The sequence below is a fragment of the Nerophis lumbriciformis genome, linkage group LG28 (genome assembly GCF_033978685.3).
Source record: "Nerophis lumbriciformis linkage group LG28, RoL_Nlum_v2.1, whole genome shotgun sequence".
Taxonomy (NCBI): Eukaryota; Metazoa; Chordata; class Actinopteri; order Syngnathiformes; family Syngnathidae; genus Nerophis; species Nerophis lumbriciformis.
In genome coordinates this window covers 15,809,936-15,830,918 of record NC_084575.2, presented here as the reverse complement: position 1 = coordinate 15,830,918, position 20,983 = coordinate 15,809,936, and the positions used below count along the sequence as shown (strand labels likewise).

Genomic DNA, 20,983 nt, shown 5'->3' with positions numbered 1-20,983 from the left:
CAGCCGTCTGTCATGAGCGCAACAGATGATGCTCGGGATAGTTCATTCACAACTTTTTTCTTCTCCTGCTCATAAAGATCTGGCACAATCTTATCGCTGAAGTGGGTGCGCGACGGGATGTCGTAACGTGGCTCAAGCACGTTCAGCATGTGTTTAAAACCCTCGTTTTGCACAACCGAGTCTGCACCTATAAACACACCGATTCAATGGCGCGGGGCGTTCAAGCTCCTCCGTTACTGCGCTCGCCATGACCACGCTGTGTGTGGACTGAACGTGACAACAACTTCTTTTGTTTTTGTTTCCTATATCAAACCGCGTATCACGTGTGTGCCTCCCCTCCCCTCCCCACACACACACACCCAGAGCGCGCCTCTTTTCTTCTCTCCGGCTTGTGACAGAGGAAGATTCAGAAGAACGACACCGCAGCGCTTCTGTTTCTAGCCGATACTACATCAAAAGTAACGTAAAATAACACAGTAACGCATCATGTAGTAACGGTAACTGAGTTACTGAATATAAAAAATAACGCGTTAGATTACTAGTTACCGCCGAAACTAACGGCATTACAGTAACGCGTTACAGTAACGTGTTACTTTGTAACGCGTTAGTCCCAACACTGATAATAATATACTTAGTATATAAGTGTATTGTTGCGTTTTGACCAGTTGTTCCTCCCAGGGAATTCAGGTTGCTGGTCACTCCCAATCTCTTTTGATGACACATAAAGCTGAGTAAGAAGAACCACCAGAGACATAATAGGTATTTTGTCATTTATTTCCAAAGCCTTTGGAAATAAACGTGAGACCAAATCCCGTACAGAAGCGCTCACTCGCGCAGCTAAAATGGTCTAATCCAACATACGGAAAACTTCTCTTCTATAATGTCTCTCTTGCCCCCACCCTCCTTGTCCCTTCCTCCACAGCTGGGCACAGGAGAAGATAAGAGAAAGGATTTATTGCTACTCCCCCTCTCTCTCACCTCACCCCATGTCCCTTTTGTTTATTATCTAAAGTCGGCTTTAGACGAGAAGCAGAGAAGATCTCCCCCTTCACATTCTTAAAAGTTGGCACACAGTACTTGCAGACAACCAAAAGATAACAAATAAAGAACACTAGCTGTTTTGTAATATGACTATGAAAATAAAGAAGTAACACACAAATATGGATATATGTAATTATCTGCCTCCGTCAGTATGTATACATATATACAGTATATATGTATGTATATGAATGTATATATGTATGTGTATATATGTATATATATCGCAGGTGGCTGCAATATACGTACATTGCAATATAGATTATAGGACATATTGCTCAACTCTAAACATATGTGTAATATTGTTATATCTCCTTCTTCATGCTCAGTATGGCTGTGATGTTCGTTGTCGGGACGCTCAGGGTCAAACGGCGCTGACCCTGGCTCGCATGGCGGCCAGCCAAGAGTGCGCCGACATCCTGCTGCAGTATGGCTGTCCCAACGAACCCGCCCCTTCCGTGGCCACGACCGGCGGATTTGTATCGGCCGCCGCCCCCGGCTTTCCCGTCGCCATGACGCAGAGCCTGACGGTGGCCACCACTCTAAAGATCTCGCACAAGAGCGGCGGCACCAGCTTCAACTACAGCACTTCCAGAAGAACCGTGTCGTAATGGAGAGATCGGATCAAGGACGGAATAAGGGTGCCGCCAGACGTTGGAGAACTGCTGTGAGGAAGCAACACACACGCTGGCTAATGCCACAAACATTTTACCGACTGCTCTTTGTTTGCAGCTAATTTAAAGTACAACACCAATTTATTCTTCAATCAAGTATGGCGATCCACCTAAACATATAAATGTAAACAACTGCAATAAGATGGTATTAACTGCTATGTACATTGTGTACAGTGGGAAAATAAGTATTTGATCCCATGCTGATTTACTAAGTTACCCTCTTACAAATATATGAACTGTCCAGAATTATTATTGTAGGTTTATTCAGACCAAACATCTCAAGGTGATGCCAAAGAGGTCAAGTTTGGTCTCATGTGACCACATCACTCTCTACCATACCTACTAGATTTTACAGAGCGATTTCAAGACGCTCCAATTGTTCAGTTCAGTTCAGTTTATTTTGATCATGCATACAATACAATACAATTACAATTACAATGTAATGCCTCACATATTTCCAGTTGTTTCATTACAGCATGTCCGAAAAGGAGTAGGAAGAAGCAGGGCTTATTTAATATTTAATAATTGTGGTTTCTTTCTCACACAAGCTTCTTGGTAATGGTCTTGACAACTTGCCCATGGTCTTGGAGGGGTTTGAATGGAAGAGACCTTGTCTTCTATCCAAATAACTAGTTGAAATTAGGATTAATTTCTGAAATTAATTGCTTTGCTTCATTGGTTAAATCACCAAAATGATTCCCGAGTGCGGCCACCGCTGCTGCTCACTGCTCCCCTCACCTCCCAGGGGGGGTGGAACAAGGGGATGGGTCAAATGTAGAGGGTAATTTCACCACACCTAGTGTGTGTGTGTGACTATCAGTGGTACTTTAAAGGCCTTCTGAAATGCGATTTTCTTATTTAAACGGGGATAGCAGGTCCATTCTATGTGTCATACTTGATCATTTCACGATATTGCCATATTTTTGCTGAAAGGATTTAGTAGAGAACATCGACGATAAAGTTCGCAACTTTTGGTCGCTGATAAAAAAAGCCTTGCCTGTACCGGAAGTAGCAGACGAGTAGCGTGACGTCACAGGTTGTGGAGCTCCTCACATCTGCACATTGTTTACAATCATGGCCACCCAGCAGCGAGTGCGATTCGGACCGAGAAAGCGACGATTTCCCCATTAATTTGAGCGAGGATGAAAGATTTGTGGATGAGGAAAGTGAGAGTGAAGGACTAGAGGGCAGTGGGAGCGATTAAGATTGGTAAGATGTTGTGAGAGGCGGGTGGGACCTGATATTTAGCTGGGAATGACTAAAACAGTAAATAAACACAAGACATATATATACTCTATTAGCCACAACACAACCAGGCTTATATTTAATATGCCACAAATCAATCCCGCATAACAAACACCTCCCCCCTCCCGTCCATATAACCCGCCAATACAACTCAAACACCTGCACAACACACTCAATCCCACAGCCCAAAGTACCGTTCACCTCCCCAAAGTTCATACAGCACATATATTTCCCCAAAGTCCCCAAAGTTACGTACGTGACATGCACATAGCGGCGCGCACATACGGGCAAGCGATCAAATGTTTGGAAGCCGCAGCTGCATGTGTACTCACGGTACCGTGTCTGCGTATCCAACTCAAAGTCCTCCTGGTAAGAGTCTCTGTTGTCCCAGTTCTCCACAGGCCAATGGTAAAGCTTGACTGTCATCTTCCGGGAGTGTAAACAATGAAACACCGGCTGTGTTTGTGTTGCCGCAGCCGCCCGCAATACACCGCTTCCCACCTACAGCTTTCTTCTTTGCTGTCTCCATTGTTCATTGAACAAATTGCAAAAGATTAACCAACACAGATGTCCAGAATACTGTGGAATTTTGCGATGAAAACAGACGACTTAATAGCTGGCCACCATGCCAGCTATTAATGTCCTCTACAATCCGTGACGTCACGCGCCGACGTCATCATACCGAGACGTTTTCAGCAGGATATTCCGCGCAAAATTTCAAATTGCACTTTAGTAAGCTAACCCGGCCGTATTGGCATGTGTTGCAATGTTAAGATTTCATCATTGATATATAAACTATCAGACTGCGTGGTCGGTAGTAGTGGGTTTCAGTAGGCCTTTCACTTTAACCAATATTTTCTAAATCGAAAAACAAACAATTTTTATAACTTTTCATTCATTTTTTTAATTATCTTTGTTAAAAACTCCGCAATAAAAGTTATGTACTTTTCATATGGTTCAATAATACTGGGTCAACTTGCAAAATCAGCAGGGGATCAATTCCTTCCATCCTCACTGTATCAGCCACTTCAGAGGTGTGTCACACTCAAAGAGAGTGTAAATATTGTCTGTTGCCCCGATCGTTTTAAAGTAAATCTAGAAATACGATGATGAAATTCTATGAATCTAACAAAAAAACAAAAACAAGATTGTTATGGTACATTTTGTACAGTAGGTGGTTCTGTGTACAAAAGTGGCTCACAAAGAGATTATTGCTTTGGTGTTCCTTTGATAATGAACTCTTGAAAAGCTCAAGACTTCAGATTTCTATTGAATGTTTGTATCACTGTGCGCGGCATAAACCACTGTACAGCAGGGCCGTCCAAACTTTGAAGGAAGCGGGGGGCCACTTTGATACGTTTTGTACATGATTGATGCTAAACATCCACACCTTAGCTTTGTGGAACACAAAGCCAATTAGTGCAATATCTAATAACGAATTCCTTTTATTTTTACAATATCCCAATTTACAAAAACGAGCTGCGAGCCCCGGCCCACCCTTTGGAGACCCCCTGCTGTACAAGATTTGTGCGTAAAATACCTTGAAAGCAAAGGAAATGCCTTCGTCTCAACTGAATGTACTGACAAATATATAACGACGAGGTGCAGCTTTAATGGACGTCTAAACTGCTGTGACTCCTAGAGATTAAAGGTATTGTTTATGATTCAATAATAGTTTGTTTTCAAATGTACTTAACCATCAGAGTGAGCACTGCAATGAATGTTTCCCAATTGGGAAAAAAGGAACGTCGCCCGTGTTGCGATTTAAAGAGTAGCATAAAAGGCGGTCATCCATTTGTATGTGGTGTAATTTTGTGTTCATCTATAATGACCGGTGATGAAGTGTAACATGTCCGTGCTGTAAAAGTTGATTCATTTGTATTTTTTTACCCATGCGATGATTCATAAAACAGTCATTATTGATACACGCTGAGGCTGCTTTATGCTTCTTTCATTGAGTCCAAAAGGCAAACGACAAGATCGCCGGGGGGGTGAGGGGGTCCCCACATTGCGGTCCCCTCCAAGGTTTCTCATTGTCATCCCATTGGGTTGAGTTTTTTCTTGCCCTGATGTGGGATCTGAGTCGAGGATGTCGTTGTGGCTCGTGCAGCCCTTTGAGACACTTGTGATTAAGGGCTATATAAATACACTTTGATGATTGGCAACACTAAATTGGCCATAGTGCAGTGGTTCTTAACCTGGGTTCAATGAGTCGGGTTCGGCGGAGGTCAAGACACACCCAACTCATCGTGAGAATAAAAACTTCTCCCTATCGGTGTCATGACTTGGACTGTGGCGTGGTTTGTTCTCCCGAGGTGCAAAAGATTTGGACCAGATATGACTTGCAGGTGAATACATATTTAATTTTACTATAACAAAAGGAACAAACTAAAGACGCGCACAAGGCGGAAGTACAAACTTGACAAATGAAACAAATACTTGCACGTGGGCAAAAAACTAAGGACATGAACAAAAGTCGCTAACTGTGGCATGAATCGAAAAAACTTACTTGGACACGGCATGAAGTGCGCAGAGGTAAACAGAGTGTGCAGAGCATAAATGCGGTATGATGTCGCCAGAAAGACAAACTGACAACAATGAACTTAAATACTACAGACATGATTAGCGAAAACAGGTGCGTGACTCAAAATGTGAAACAGGTGCGTGATGTGACAGGTGAAAATTAATGGTTGCTATGGTAACAAAACAAGGGAGTGAAAAGCAGGAACTAAAACCAGACAGCACATGGCCAAACAAAAACATGATCAACACAGACATGACAATCGGCATATTATGGATACCCGCAAACAATGTTCCCTCTAATTTCCATCTGATTTGCAGGTGTGTAATTTGTTGTGAGTTCATGCACTGTGTTGGTTGTGTTCTTTGAACAAGGTGATGCTCATGCACGGTTCATTTTGTGCACCAGTAAAAAAACATATGACTTTTTCTTGAATTTGAAAAAAAAAACCTTTTCTTTTTCACTAAAGAAGGGTTCGGTGAATGTGCATATGAAATTAGTGGGGTTCGCATAATTGCCAACCCTCCCGAATTTTCCGGGAGACTCCCGAAATTCATCGCCTCTCTCGAAAACCTCCCGGGACACATATTCTCCCGAAAATCTCCCGATTTTCAGCCGGAGCTGGAGGCCACGCCCCCTCCAGCTCCATGCGGACCGAGTGAGGACAGCCTTTTTTCAGACGGGAGGACAACAGGATGACAAGAACTAAATCATCCAGACTAGAGATACATTGTATTATTATGTTTATCTTACCTAAAAATAAATATATTTATTAATTAAAACAAAAACAAAAACGAAATGCATTTTTACTATATTTTGCTAAAAACATCAAAATTAATTGTATTTTTATTTGTATTTTTTCTGACTCCTTATTACATCCAGCCATAGAATTATACATTAAAATAAACATATTTGAAATAATTAATTTTAAATTATCATAATAATTCATTTAAAATGACCAAATTTAATTATTAAAATAATTGCTTGTTTATCAACAACTTTAGCATTTTATTCATTACATTTTGAAGCTCTCAGAAGCTAAGTTATGTTATATTCCTTAATATTTATTTATGCAAGTTTGACTTATCAATTATCTAAACACAGTTTTGTTTGCATATTTTCAGGATGTAGATATATATATATATATATATATATGAAATACTTGACTTGGTGAATTCTAGCTGCCAATATACTCCTCCCCTCTTAACCACGCCCCCAACCACGCCCCGCCCCACCCTTGACCACGCCCCCCGCCCTCCACCTCCCGAAATCGGAGGTCTCAAGGTTGGCAAGTATGGGGGTTCGGTACCTCCAAAAAGGTTAAGAACCACTGCCCTAGTGTGTGAATGTGAGTGTGAATGTAGTCTGTCTATCTGTGTTGGCCCTGCGATGAGGTGGCGACTTGTCCAGGGTGTACTACGCCTTCTGCCCCAATGCAGTTGAGATAGGCTCCAGCACCCCCCGCCACCCCAAAAGGGACAAGCGGTAGAAAATGGATGGATGGATGATTGATTGATTGAGATGAGTCCCTCCAGGATTTTCATGACTTTTTTTTTTGTGATTGTCGCGGACTAAAATGCCTGAATTGACAATACTTTGGCAACAATTGCGATCATTTGAGGATTTGTTATTCAATAAGATTGAATCAACTTGTGATTTTATCAGAATCAGAATCATATTCATTGGCCAAGTATGTAACACACAAGGAATTTGACTTATGAATTTGTTATAATTAGAGATGTCCGATAATATCGGACTGCTAGTATTATCGGCCGATAAATGCTTTAAAATGCAATATCGGAAATTATCTGTATCGGTTTCCAAAAGTAAAATGTATGAATTTTTAAAACGCCGCTGTACGGAGTGGTACACGGATGTAGGGAGAAGTACAGAGCGCCAATAAACCTTAAAGGCACTGCCTTTGCGTGCCGGCCCAATCACATAATATATACGGCTTTTCACACACACAAGTGAATGCATTGGTCAACAGCCATACAGGTCACAGAGGGTGGCCGTATAAACAAGTTTAACACTGTTACAAATATGCGCCACACTGTGAACCCACACCAAACAAGAATGACAAACACATTTCGGGAGAACATTCGCACCGTAACACAACATAAACACAACAGAACAAATACCCAGAACCCCTTGCAGCACTAACTCTTCCGGGACGCTACAATATACACCCCCCGCCCTACCCCCACCTCAACCCCGCCCACCTCAACCTCCTCATGCTCTCTCAGGGAGAGCATGTCCCAAATTCCAAGCTGCTGTTTTGAGGCATGTTAAAAAAAATAATGCACTTTGTGACTTCAATAATAAATATGGCAGTGCCATGTTGGCACTTTTTTCCATAACTTGAGTTGATTTATTTTGGAAAACCTTGTTACATTGTTTAGTGCATCCAGCGGGGCATCACAACAAAATTAGGCATAATAATGTGTTAATTCCACGACTGTATGTATCGGTATCGGTTGATATAGGAATCGGTAATTAAGAGTTGGACAATATCGGAATATCGGATATCTCTAGTTATAATATTTTAAGTGTTCCTTGTAACCTTAGCCTCAAATAGCACAGGATCTGAACAAATATTGTGGAACAAATCAATCAATCAAACTTTATTTATAAAGCGCTTTTTATACATAAAAGAAATGCAAGTGCAAAGTGTTTTACAAAGTTAAAAACAATACCCCAATGACCAGTGGCGGGCCGTGCATTTCCCACCTAGGCCTTCAGTGATGTCTGACTTCAATGATTACCTCTCAAAATACCATCATTTATGTCACCACATTGCAATATACAGTACAGATCAAAAGTTTGGACACACCTTCTCCTTATTCAATGCGTTTTCTTTATTTTCATGACTATTTACATTGTAGATTGTCACTGAAGGCATCAAAACTATGAATGAACACATGTGGAGTTATGTACTTAACAAAAAAAGGTGAAATAACTGAACACGTTTTATATTCTAGTTTCTTCAAAATAGCCACCGTTTGCTCTGATTACTTTTTCGCACACTCTTGGCATTCTCTCAATGAGCTTCAAGAGGGAGTCACCTGAAATGGTTTTCACTTCACAGGTGTCATAGTTTTGATGCCTTCAGTGACAATCTACAATGTAAATAGTCATGAAAATAAAGAAAATGCATTGTAATGAGAAGGTGTGTCCAAACTTTTGGCCTGTACTAATATATATATATATATATATATATATATATATATATATATATATATATATATAAAATATATATATATATATATATATATATATAAAATATATATATATATATATATCCATCCATCCATTTTCAGGGTCACGGGGGGTGCTGGAGCCTATCTCAGCTACATATATAATATCGCTAATACTTGGTTAATAAGCAGATCACGAGATGTAAGTTGCGCCCAAGTGCAGCTGGCATAGGCTCCACATAGGCTCTAGCACCCCTGCAACCCCTAGAGCATGGGTGTCAAACTCTGGCCCGCGGGCCAAATTTGGCCGTGTAATTTCATTTGGCCTTTGAGGCAATATCAAATTAACACTAGAGCTAGCCCGCCGATTATATACAGCGGCGGTGCCGCGGTACACCGCATTCACCGCTAATTCTCATACTTGCCAACCCTCCCGGGAGACTCCCAAATTTCAGTGCTCCTCCCGAAAATCGTCACGTCCGCTTTTCATTCAGTCCAACGAGTGCTGGCCCAGTCACATAATATGTGTGGCTTCTACACGCACACACAGGTGAATGCAATTCATACTTGATCAACAGCGATACAGGTTACACTGAGGGTGGCCGTATAAACAACTTTAACACTGTTAGAAATATACGCCACACTGTGAACCCACACCAAACAAGAATGACAAACACATTTCGGGAGAACATCCGCACCGTAACACAACATAAACACAACAGAACAAACACCCAGAACACTTTGCAGCACTAAATCTTCCGGGATGCTACAAGGTGTGTGTGAGTGGGGGGGAGGGGGGGGGGTGTATTTTGTAGCGTCCCAGAAGAGTTAGTGCAGCAAAGGGTTCTGGGTATTTGTTCTGTTGTGTTACGGTACGAATGTTCTCCCGAAATGTGTTTGTCATTCTTGTTTGGTGTGGATTCACAGTGTGGCGTATATTTCGAACAGTGTTAAAATTGTTTATACGCCCACCCTCAGTGTAACCTGTATCGCTGTTGATCAAGTATGCGTTGCATTCACGTGTGTGTGCGTACAGAAGCCGCACATATCTTGTGACTGGGCCGGCACGTTGTTAGAATGGATGAAAAGCGGACGTGACGACAGCTCGTAGAATACGTTAAAGGCAGTACCTTGAAGACTACGAGATATAATGACTGATGAACAACTTCGTTCGATAATGAAGGTTGCCTCAGCTCAAAGCCTGAGCCCCGACATTAATGAACTAGCATCTAAGAAAAGATGGCAGGTATCTGGCTTGGGCACATCAGATTAGATCAGTGTGTTGCAAACTGAGCAGTTTAAAGTGCTGAATGGTTGGTTTATTCATTGTTATTTTATTTTCAAATTTATTAGCTTGTGGAAAAAGTTCATGTTGATATTTACCTCAGAAGGCTGCAAATAGAAAAGAGGCATTCAATTTTTATTTAAATTGTATTTGATATGCCATTGATATTTTTTAATTATTATTATTAATATTTGAAACTCGATTTTGCATGTCACTATAAAGTTATACAAGCCTTGCTTGTTCAATATTCAATGCAAAACTTGTTTGGGTCCCTATCAAAATGTTAATTTGTTCAACCTTGGCCCGCGGCTTTGTTCAGTTTTAAATTTTGGCCCACTCTGTATTTGAGTTTGACACCCCTGCCCTAGAAGGACAAGCGGTAGAAAATGAATGGATGGATGGATGAAACGTATATTGAGCATTGTTGGTAGTTTTTGGATGTTTTGAGAGGGTTTTTACGGGCGGAATAGTGTACTCCAATTAGCTTCATTGTTAGCCAGCTCGTACGTGTCGTATTTAACGACTTAGAATGCATAATAGAAGAAAAACATATGCTTACATAAAGATTGCGAATGATAGGCCAAATTCCCCACAAAAAACTGCAGTTCCCCTTTAAGGGAGAATTTACCATAAATTATTGCAATGTTTAGTCTTTTTAAATCCTTAAAGCTGTTTACACACAAAATCTAAGCATGTTTTTACTTGTATTCCCTTAGTGTACCCGAAGTGAAGCGAACCATGACTTTAAAGGCAAGGTACAGTACGTGAAGAAGCAAGATATGGCGCACGGTGACACCGCGCGTGTGCAAGTTTGCACTATCAGGCAAAGATCTTGGTGATGAACTCCCTCAAGCGTTTGGCGTACTGCTCGGGGTGAATTGTGGAGATTTCTGCTCCCGCCTGCAAACACACACACACACACACCCACACACATACTGGTTATCATTTGGAATGGGGACCAAGTTTTTGATCATCACTTGTGGGGACCACCCTTTCTACAGGTTGTGGAGGTATAAACATTTTTTGGTAAAATGGCCACGGCCCAGTTAGCTCATACACGTCTTTAAATCTCTGGATTGATGAAGTAATGTGCTGATCATTCTTACTGGGGACCCTGGGGGAAAAAGAGTTAATATGGTTCATGGGGACCAAATTTAAATAATTTTGCATAATTCACACACATTTGTACTAACCCGGGCTGCTGTGCAAATGTCTCACACTCAAACTAACCAGTAAACATGTTTTATGGGCCAAATCTTAAAAATCACTTAGGCATCTTCAGAATGGATCTGACTATCATTTAAAAAGGACCTGTTTTTTTGTCCCCATACCGTCAGAGGTCCCCTAAAGGTGACTGTGTAAACAGAGCGATGTCCCCATTAAGTAAGCATTGCCAGAACACAGATTTAACACATCTTTTCTAAGGTTGTACGGTATATCGGTATTAGTATAGTACCACGATACTAATGAATCATATTCGGTACTATACCGCCTTTGAAAAATACCGGTCCCCGGCGTCGTCACGTCGCGTCATTTCTGGTTTACGAGCATGTTCGGCAGAGTACTTACAAGCAGACACAGTGTGTAGACAGAAAAGGGAGAACGGAGGCGTTTTGGTTTAAAAAATAACGATAAAGGTGAAGTTGTAACACTGAAACGCCCTCAAGAAGAGATGCTTTAAGACAGTGGTCCCCAACCTTTTTGTAACTGCGGACCGGTCAACGCTCGAAAATACATTTGTATTTGTTTTTGTCATAAAAAAATACAATCATGTGTGCTTACGGACTGTATCCCTGCAGACTGTATTGATATATATTGATATATAATGTAGGAACCAGAATATTAATAACAGAATGATTTAATTAAATTTTTTATTTATTTTATTATATTTTTAATTTTTTTATTTCTTGTGCAGCCTGGTACCAATCGATCCACGGCCCGGTAGTTGGGGACAACTACTTTAAGACATGGCTAGCTAGCTTGCGGCTAAAGTCCAGCCGCAGTCGGCAGTGTTTTAGCTACTTCTAAATCACTAATCCTCGCCTTCATGGCGACAAATAAAGTAAGTTTCTTACAAGTATCATCCCTGCAGGACGAGGAATAGCTAAACATGCTTCACTACACACCGTAGCTCAAAATGTAAACAAACGCCATTGGTGGACCTACACCTAACATCCACTGTAATGATACCAAGTACAGTAGCGTATCAAGTCGATATTTTTTGGCGTCACATCTTTTTTGAAATGTATATTATGTTTAATAAACTCAGGAAATACGTTCCTGGACACATGAGGACTTTGAATATGACCAATGTATGATCCTGTAACTACTTGGTATCGGATTGTTACCCAAATTTGTGGTATCATCCAAAACTATTGTAAAGTATCCAAACAACAGAAGAATAAGTGATTATTACATTTTAACAGAAGTGTAGATAGAACATGTTAGAAGAAAAAGTAAGCAGATATTAACAGTAAATGAACAAGTAGATTAATAATTCATTTTCTACCACTTGTCCTTAATAATTTTGACAAAATAATAGAATGGAAAATGACACAATATGTTACTGCATATGTCAGCAGCTAAATTAGGAGTCTTTGTTTGCTTACTTACTACCATACTTGCCAACCCTGCCGGATTTTCCGGGAGACTCCCGAAATTCAGCGCCTCTCCCGAAAACCTCCCGGGACAAATTTTCTCCCGAAATTCAGGCAGAGCTGGAAGCCACGCCCCCTCCAGCTCCATGCGGACCTGAGTGACGTCAGGTGCGCAACACCACGTAAATCGTTGGCCAACCAAAAAGTAACCCCAGTACGCTATAGCCAACATTCACCAGGAGATGGCAACAGACAAACATAGATCACTCTATGACATTACTCCCCTTTTAGAAATGTATAGAAGTTACTCAAAATAAATAAACAACCCAACCAAAAAATGCAGCAGCTCAATTAAAAAACTTTCTTTTTTTTTTTTTAGTACTGAACTCTTAACCTTCATTTGTAAAAAAAAATAACATGCTTATTATACAAACAGTATTTGTACACCTTTAACACAAATTTGTATACTGTCTTCAGAGATTCAGTTTTTTTGGTGGTACTCAAAACCTTTCTGGGTACCTGCGAAAGGGTGTTCAGCATGGTTAGAAAAATAGTGACAGAGAATAGAACAAGGATGGACAATTCAACCCTTAACTCAACAATGAGTAGATGAGTTATGTGTGTGTATATGTGTAAATAAATGAACACTGAAATTCAAGTATTTCTTTTATTTATATATATATATATATATATATATATATATATATATAATAACATAAATATATATATATATAGCTAGAATTCACTGAAAGTCAAGTATTTCTTATATATATATATATATATATATATATATATATATATATATATATATATATATATACACATATATATGAAATACTTGACTTGGTGAATTCTAGCTGTAAATATACTCCTCCCCTCTTAGACCCGCCCCCAACCACGCCCCCACCCCCCACCTCCCGAAATCGGAGGTCTCAAGGTTGGCAAGTATGCTTACTACTAAAAGTTACGTTCACTATTTTATTTAAGGACAAACTTGCAATAAGAAACATATGTTTAATGTACCGTAAGATTTTTTTGTCAAAATAAAGCCAATAATGCAATTTTTTGTGGTCACCTTTATTTAGAAAAGTACCGAAAAGTATCGAAATAATTTTGGCACCGGTACCAAAATATTGGTATCGGGACAACACTACACTGACTCTCACCCCATGTTTGACAGCCTTGGCAGCATGAGCAGCTTTCTTCTTGGTGTCGTACTGCGTGAGAACGTCAATCAGACCCATGAAGTACACTTCCCTCTGTGGCGCACCTACATGAGAGGCCGCGTCAGGGTTTTTATCGTTAAACATCTCCCTTATAGAACTCACCTACAGCGCTCTCTACGGCGTAGACGTCCACATAAGGGTCAAACTCCCCGGGGCCCATGGCTTTGAAGGAGCTCATGTATCCAGCGATGCCTTCAGGGGAGGTGGAGCTCATGGGAGCAACAGCTGAGACGACTTCGTCCGGCTCTTCTTCAGCGCCGGACGACTCCGTCCCCATGTCCTCCTCCTCCTTCTCGGCTCGCTGCACATCATGGATGCCCAGCAGAAGGCTGTAGTCCATGATTCTCATACGCGCCAGGAACTGCGGAACGAGACCACATTTGGATTGTCGTATATGGCAAAGTCAATGATGAGGGACATACAGTAGTTGAGTTTGAGTTTATTTGGAACATGCTTGCATACAACATGATGCATCACAATTTCCAGTTTCTCTATTCAACATGTTCGAAAAGGAGTAGGAAGAAGCATAGCTTATTTAATCCTACCCCTTTTCTTTTACATAGCAGATGCTATCACTTTTGTGCACTTCCTGTTCTCAATGTATTCACAATATACTCCATTAGTAAGAACATTAAAAATAAATATATAAATAATTAGAGATGTCGATAAATGCTTTAAAATGTAATATCGGAAAATATCGGTATCGTTTTTTTGTATTATCGGTATCGTTTGTTTTTTTTTTGTTTGTTTTTTATTTTTATTAAATCAACATAAAAAACACAAGATACACCTACAATTAGTGCACCAACCCAAAAAACCTCCCTCCCCCATTTACACTCATTCACACAAAAGGGTTGTTTCTTTCTGTTATTAATATTCTGGTTCCTACATTATATATCAATATATATCAATACAGTCTTTCTTTTTTCTTTCTTTAGTTTATTTTGAACATGAACACACTTACAGCATAATACATCACACAATTTCATATCATTTCATTTTACATCATGCCCGAAAAGGAGTAGGAAGAAGCAAAGCTTATTTAATCCTACTCCTTTCCCACTTCAGAGCGTTTACAAATATATAGAATCATTTACTGACCTTTTTATATAAAAAATAACATCTATGAATTAGTATACACAACAGTTTTGTGATATTTAATTAATTAATTCAGTCATTATTAGCATACTGAGATGAAGAATATCTTATTTCCAATAAGGTTGGAAATATTTCTCATAATTCTTCTTCTTTGTACTTTGTAAGCACTATTATTTTGAACAACCTCTTGAACTGGATCATATGAGTACAATTTTTAACTTCTTTACTAAATCCATTCCATAATTTAATTCCACATACCGTACTGATATGCTAAAAGTTCTAAGTGTTGTACGTGCATATAAATGTTTTAAATTATTTTTTCCTCTAAGGTTATATTTCTCCTCTTTAGTTGAGAAGAATTGTTGTACATTCTTTGGTAGCAGGTTATAGTTTGCTTTGTACATCATTTTAGCTGTTTGCAATTTTACCAAATCACCGAACTTTAATATTTTTGACTCAATAAATAAAGTGTTTGTATGTTCTCTATATCCAACATTATGTATTATTCTAACTGATCTTTTTTGTAACACGGTTAGCGAATGTAGCGCACATTTGTAGTTATTTCCCCATATTTCTGCACAATAACTCAGATATGGTAATACTAGCGAGCAGTAGAGAATATGAAGTGATTTTTGGCCCAGGACGTATTTTGCTTTATTCATTATTGAAATGATTTTTGCCACCTTATGTTGTATGTTTTGTATATGGGATTTCCAGTTAATTTGATCATCTATTAATACTCCCAAAAATCTGGTTTCTTTTACCCTTTCGATGTCTACTCCGTCTATTTGTATTCGTGTATGATGCTCTTTTCTACTGTTACCAAATAGCATTATTTTAGTTTTACCGAGATTCAAAGATAGTCTGTTTTTGTCAAACCATCAGTCTGCAAGGGATACAGTCCGTAAGCACACATTATTGTGCGTGCTGCTGGTCCACTAATAGTATTAACCTTTAGCAGTTAATTTTACTCATTTTCATTAATTACTAGTTTCTATGTAACAGTTGTATATTGTTTTACTTTCTTTTTTATTCAAGAAAATGTTTTTAATTGATTTAATTTATTTATCTTATTTAATATTATTAATTTTTTTTTTTAAAAAGGACCTTATCTTCACCATACATGGTTGTCCAAATTAGGCATAATAATGTGTTAATTCCACGACTGTATATATCGGTATCGATTGATATCTGTATCGGTAATTAAAGAGTTGGACAATATCGGAATATCGGATATCGGCAAAAAGCCACTATCGAACATCCCTATAAATAATAATTAGGTTACATTTCATATGGTGAGATAAATAAGATTATCTAGAAAATGAATGGATGGATGTAATAAATTCAATTTATCATGGTGCTTCTTCTTTGTACTTTGTAAACACTTTGAGTTTGAAGAGTTTCTTGAATTGGATCATATTAGTACATTGTTTGATTTCTTTGCTTAACCCAGGGGTGTCAAACGAACGGCCCGAGGGCCGGATCAGGCCCGCGAACAGGTTTTATCCGGCCCACGGAATGAGTTTGCTAAGTATAAAAATGAGCCGAAATGTTTTAATTAAAAAAACTGCTGTTCTAAATGTGTCCACTAGATGTCGCAATAGCAATTCTTTGTATCTTTGTAGATGATGCTACATATGTAAAAAAAAAAAATAAACCACAAGATGTTAGTGCACCAGTCGAGGAAAATGAGCAAACTACATAAATAACATCCTGTAATTTGATTTTGATATACTTTTTTTACCTTAATAGATTGAAAATGAACATTATCACATAATTTATTCAGAAAGTATAAATAACAACAAATAAAGATAGAATACTATTAACCGCAACATGTAAGTGTAAAACAAACCCCAACAACATTTTGATTTGTACATTTTCAGAATGTGCTTGTTCTATTTTTAAACAGAGAAAACAATCTGAAGTTGTCTTCCCTCCTCGATGGCTGCACATCTGGGTACTAAACACTTTCTACGTTTCAATCCACCGGCTTCAAATTGATCGTTCAGGAGACTCAAATCGTTGAACTTTTACTTACCCATCGTAAGCAAGTAATTTGGCTTTGCTGTGGGCTGTCGTTAAAAAATGTTCTCCGCTGCTATACTAACTAAATTGCCAACACACAGCTGCGCGCGCACAGCAATGCTGGTGGTGTTCGATAAATTTTGACCGGGCAGCACAGTTAGTTCCGCTGTGTAGTTATATTTAATATATATATATATATATATATATAACATTTATATAATATATAACATTTTAAAGCAAGACTGAAGTTTATGCATGTTTTAAATAAAAGTAAGGTCAATCGATTTTTAAGACCTTTCAAAATCGTATATAAGACCTTTTATGAGATTTTAGGAGAATTTTAGACATTTTAAGGCCTTGAATTCAAATGATTGGATTTAAGACTTTTTTAGACTTTTTAAGACCCCGCGAATACCCTGGTTATATTTGATACTGTGGGGGGAGGTGTGGCCGGCCCGCCGGCAGGAGCAAAGGTCACCGCCTCGGTCTACGGTGCTGAGGACGAGCACCATCGGATGGGGGCGGGGCATGTGCTGACGGCGAGACACAGCTGACAGGTGATTAGATTTCACAGGTGGTACGTGTTAATCTAATCATCTGTTGTCTTTAACTGTAAGCGGCCGAGAGCAGGGGAGGAGAGAAGGACTGGGAGAGACTGAAAAGTCACGGACTTCTGAAAATACTTTTTGATTCATTGTTGAGCATTAAAACTTTGTTAAAAACTGCACGCCTGGCTTCGGTGACGTGTGTACAGTGGAACTGCTAGGAAGCAACTTCTACAGATACATTATGTGGACATGAGGTTTTTAGGTATTGTTTCGCTTCTCGTTCATGCGTGTGTGTGGAAAACAGAAGAGGCTGAGGGCGTGGTTTACTTACTGGCTGGTCTGCTTGTCACAATGTTGCCTAAATAATGGTTGATGAGACATTTTTACACCATGAATTTCAAGTTTGTGCACTGTACAATCTACAGCCTGTTGAATGTTTTTGTTAGAATAATTATGTGTAAGTTATCACACAACTCTTATGCTTAAAGGCCGTTGCTATAGTTATTATCAATTGTGCTGAAGTTGTACTTTTCTATCTTTGCAAAGCGAGTCGTCTCGTATCAGTGTTTTCAGACCCTGAATCGGCCTGCTGACTGCCAAAGGAACACCGAGTGCCGTGACGCAGACAGAGCAGAGACAGGGCGATATCACGAGTGTCAACACATTTGCATTTCATCAATAGTCATATATTGTGTCTAACTGGGGGTGTTGAGATCCCCTTCCCTCAGCGACAGCCTCAGTGATGTAACCAGGGACCTACCAAATAGAGGAAGCACGTGGGCAGGATTTTAGAGCGTAGTTTGGATCTGTAACTAGAGTACAGCCCAATAACGTCTCTCCTCATTGAGCAAAATGTAACTCTGTCTCTGCATGATTCCTTGCTTCTTGTCTGTTTAATAGATGTCATCAGTGTTTGAACCTGACAGTTTTATATGTAAGTGTTTTGTCTACGTAGTCGTGATAATCGAACTATAAAGGAAAGAGACGCTGTTGGCTCTGTAGTCCAGAGCCTCTTGTAGTACTCTAACTCGCCACACTGAGAAGTGGGGGCGATCGCGAGCTAGCAGACACATGTTGCTACTGTGCTTTATCAGCGAGTAGGCCAGCGTTTGTAGGTTATTTTTTTGTCAGATGCAATAATGTTGTTTTAATGCTCTAAGGCAGGGGTGTCAAACTTGTTTTCACCGAGGGCCACATCGCAGTCATGGCTGCCATCAGAGGGCCGCTTGTAACAGTGAATATAAGAATACAAAAGTATAATCGCCTCATTATTTTATCGCCTATGCATTTGGTTATTTGATGGATAAAATTGATGGATAACTTGCTTTGAAATTACAGTCGTGGTCAAAAGTTTACATACACAAATAACATAATGTCATGGCTGTGGTGAGTTTCCAATAATCTGGAAGCAGATTTGGTCACATTTTCAGTAGACCCATAATAAATTCATAAACGAACCAAACTTCATGAATGTTGTTTGTGACCAACAAGTATGTGCTCCAATCATCACTCTATCACAAAAAAATAAGAGTTGTAGAAATTATTGGAAACTCAAGACAGCCATGACATTATGTTCTTTACAAGTGTATGTAAACTTTTGACCACGACTGTAAGTCCAGGTGACAAGCAGATATTTAAGTATTTATTGTTATTTTTACAAACTATCATACGGTATATAATAGGGGTGTAACGGTACACAAAAATTTCGGTTCGGTACGTACCTCGGTTTAGAGGTCACGGTTCGGTTCATTTTCGGTACAGTAAGAAAACAACAAAATATAAATTTTTTGGTTATTTATTTACCAAATTTGTAAACAATGGCTTTATCGTTTCAACATTGGGAACACTATAATAATTCTGCCCATGTTAATCAACATTAAACTGTCAACTGTTCTTCTACATATAAAAAGTGCAACATTAAACAGTTTCAAGTCAACTCATCATGCTTAATTTATTACAGCATTTGGGAAGCCTGTCGTTGATTTTTATTATGTAAATGTTATATTTTTGTCAACATGTGATAGCAGGGACCCTACCATTCAAAACTAGGCTGCTCCATTACTAATGATTAATGTAACTATAGCTGAAAAAATAGTACAATAGCAATAGAACACTATGGAGTTCATGTAGGCTTAATGATGCACTTACATTATTATATCAACTATCAGAGACAGAAACTCTTCATTTAACATAATGTCCTTTTTTGCTGCTTCAACACAGCTCAATCAACACAGAAAAAGGTAAAGTGAAATAACAGACAGACAGGGCTTTGCTGTCCGTAATACACACACGCACGCACGCACACACACACACACACACACACACGCACAAACACACACCGCAAAAAGTAGAGTACTGACAGAGACATAGGCAGAACGCTGAGCAGCTTGTTAAGACATTAGCTTTTGGCTACTTAATATGTTCGTGTGGAAACTCGTTCGGTACACCTCCGAACCGAACCGAAACCCCCGTACTGAAATGGTTCAATACAAATACACGTACCGTTACACCCCTAGTATATAATAATTAGGGTGCTAAAAAATTTATTTTTATCCTATTCGAATCCTGATTTTTTGGGGGGGGCAAATTAATAATAATTTTAAAAAATGCATTCCATTTTTATGCTTACTTGGTGCATGTACGTATGTGTCATGCATACTTGCCAACTTTGAGACCTCCGAATTCGGGAGATTGGGGGGGTGGGGGTGGGCGTGGTCGGGGGGAGGGGGGCGGGGTTAAGGGGGAGGAGTATATTTATAGCTAGAATTCACTGAAATTAAAGTATTTCTTATATATATACATATATATATATATATATATATATATATATATATATATATATAGTACAGTAATGAAAACACAGTTGTTCTACTAACTGTACTGTACTTGCTGCTTACTTTAAAGGGGAACATTATCACAATTTCAGAAGGGTTAAAACCATTAAAAATCAGTTCCCAGTGGCTTATTTTATTTTTCGAAGTTTTTTTCAAAATTTTACCCATCACGCAATATCCCTAAAAAAAGCTTCAAAGTGCCTGATTTTAACCATCGTTATATACACCCGTCCATTTTCCTGTGACGTCACATAGTGATGCCGATACAAACAAACATGGCGGCTAGAACAGCAATGTATAGCGACATTAGCTCGGATTCAGACTCGGATTTCAGCGGCTTAAGCGATTCAACAGATTACGCATGTATTGAAACGGATGATTGTAGTGTGGAGGCAGAAATTGAAGAAGAAACTGAAGCTATTGAGCCATATCGGTTTGAACCGTATGCAAGCAAAACCGACGAAAACGACACGACAGCCAGCGACACGGGAGAAAGCGAGGACAAATTCGGCGATCACCTTCTAACCAACAATTGGTATGTGTTTGTTTGGCATTAAAGGAAACTAGCAACTATGAACTAGGTTTACAGCATATGAAATACATTTGGCAACAACATGCACTTTGAGAGTGCAGACAGCCCAGTTTTCATCAATTAATATATTCTGTAGACATACCCTCATCCGCTCTCTTTTCCT

The 20,983-nt window shown here is 39.2% G+C and overlaps 2 protein-coding genes across 5 annotated transcripts in view; one reads left to right on the top strand and one right to left on the bottom strand.

The window, feature by feature from the left end:
- LOC133570901 (arf-GAP with GTPase, ANK repeat and PH domain-containing protein 1-like) overlaps window positions 1-5,116 on the top strand; it is an 88,485-nt gene extending 83,369 nt beyond the window's left edge. For both annotated transcript variants that reach the window (XM_061923718.1, XM_061923717.1), the window contains exon 20: window positions 1,368-5,116. In XM_061923718.1, coding sequence (XP_061779702.1) covers window positions 1,368-1,649 — 282 coding nt within the window. In that variant the 3' untranslated portion in view covers window positions 1,650-5,116. The remainder of the gene's footprint in view (window positions 1-1,367) is intronic.
- Window positions 5,117-9,742: 4,626 nt separating this feature from the next.
- The window catches only part of LOC133570743 (phosphatidylinositol 5-phosphate 4-kinase type-2 gamma-like), a 33,296-nt gene continuing 22,055 nt past the window's right edge, over window positions 9,743-20,983 (bottom strand). For 2 of the 3 annotated variants that reach the window (XM_061923437.2, XM_061923438.2), the window contains exons 8-9: window positions 13,886-14,144; window positions 9,743-10,860 (exon numbers count right to left, since the gene is read on the bottom strand). In XM_061923437.2, coding sequence (XP_061779421.1) covers window positions 10,673-10,860; window positions 13,886-14,144 — 447 coding nt within the window. In that variant the 3' untranslated portion in view covers window positions 9,743-10,672. Of the gene's footprint in view, window positions 10,861-13,723; window positions 13,828-13,885; window positions 14,145-20,983 lie in introns of all 3 variants that reach the window. The other variant, XM_061923439.2, reaches the window with a different exon arrangement.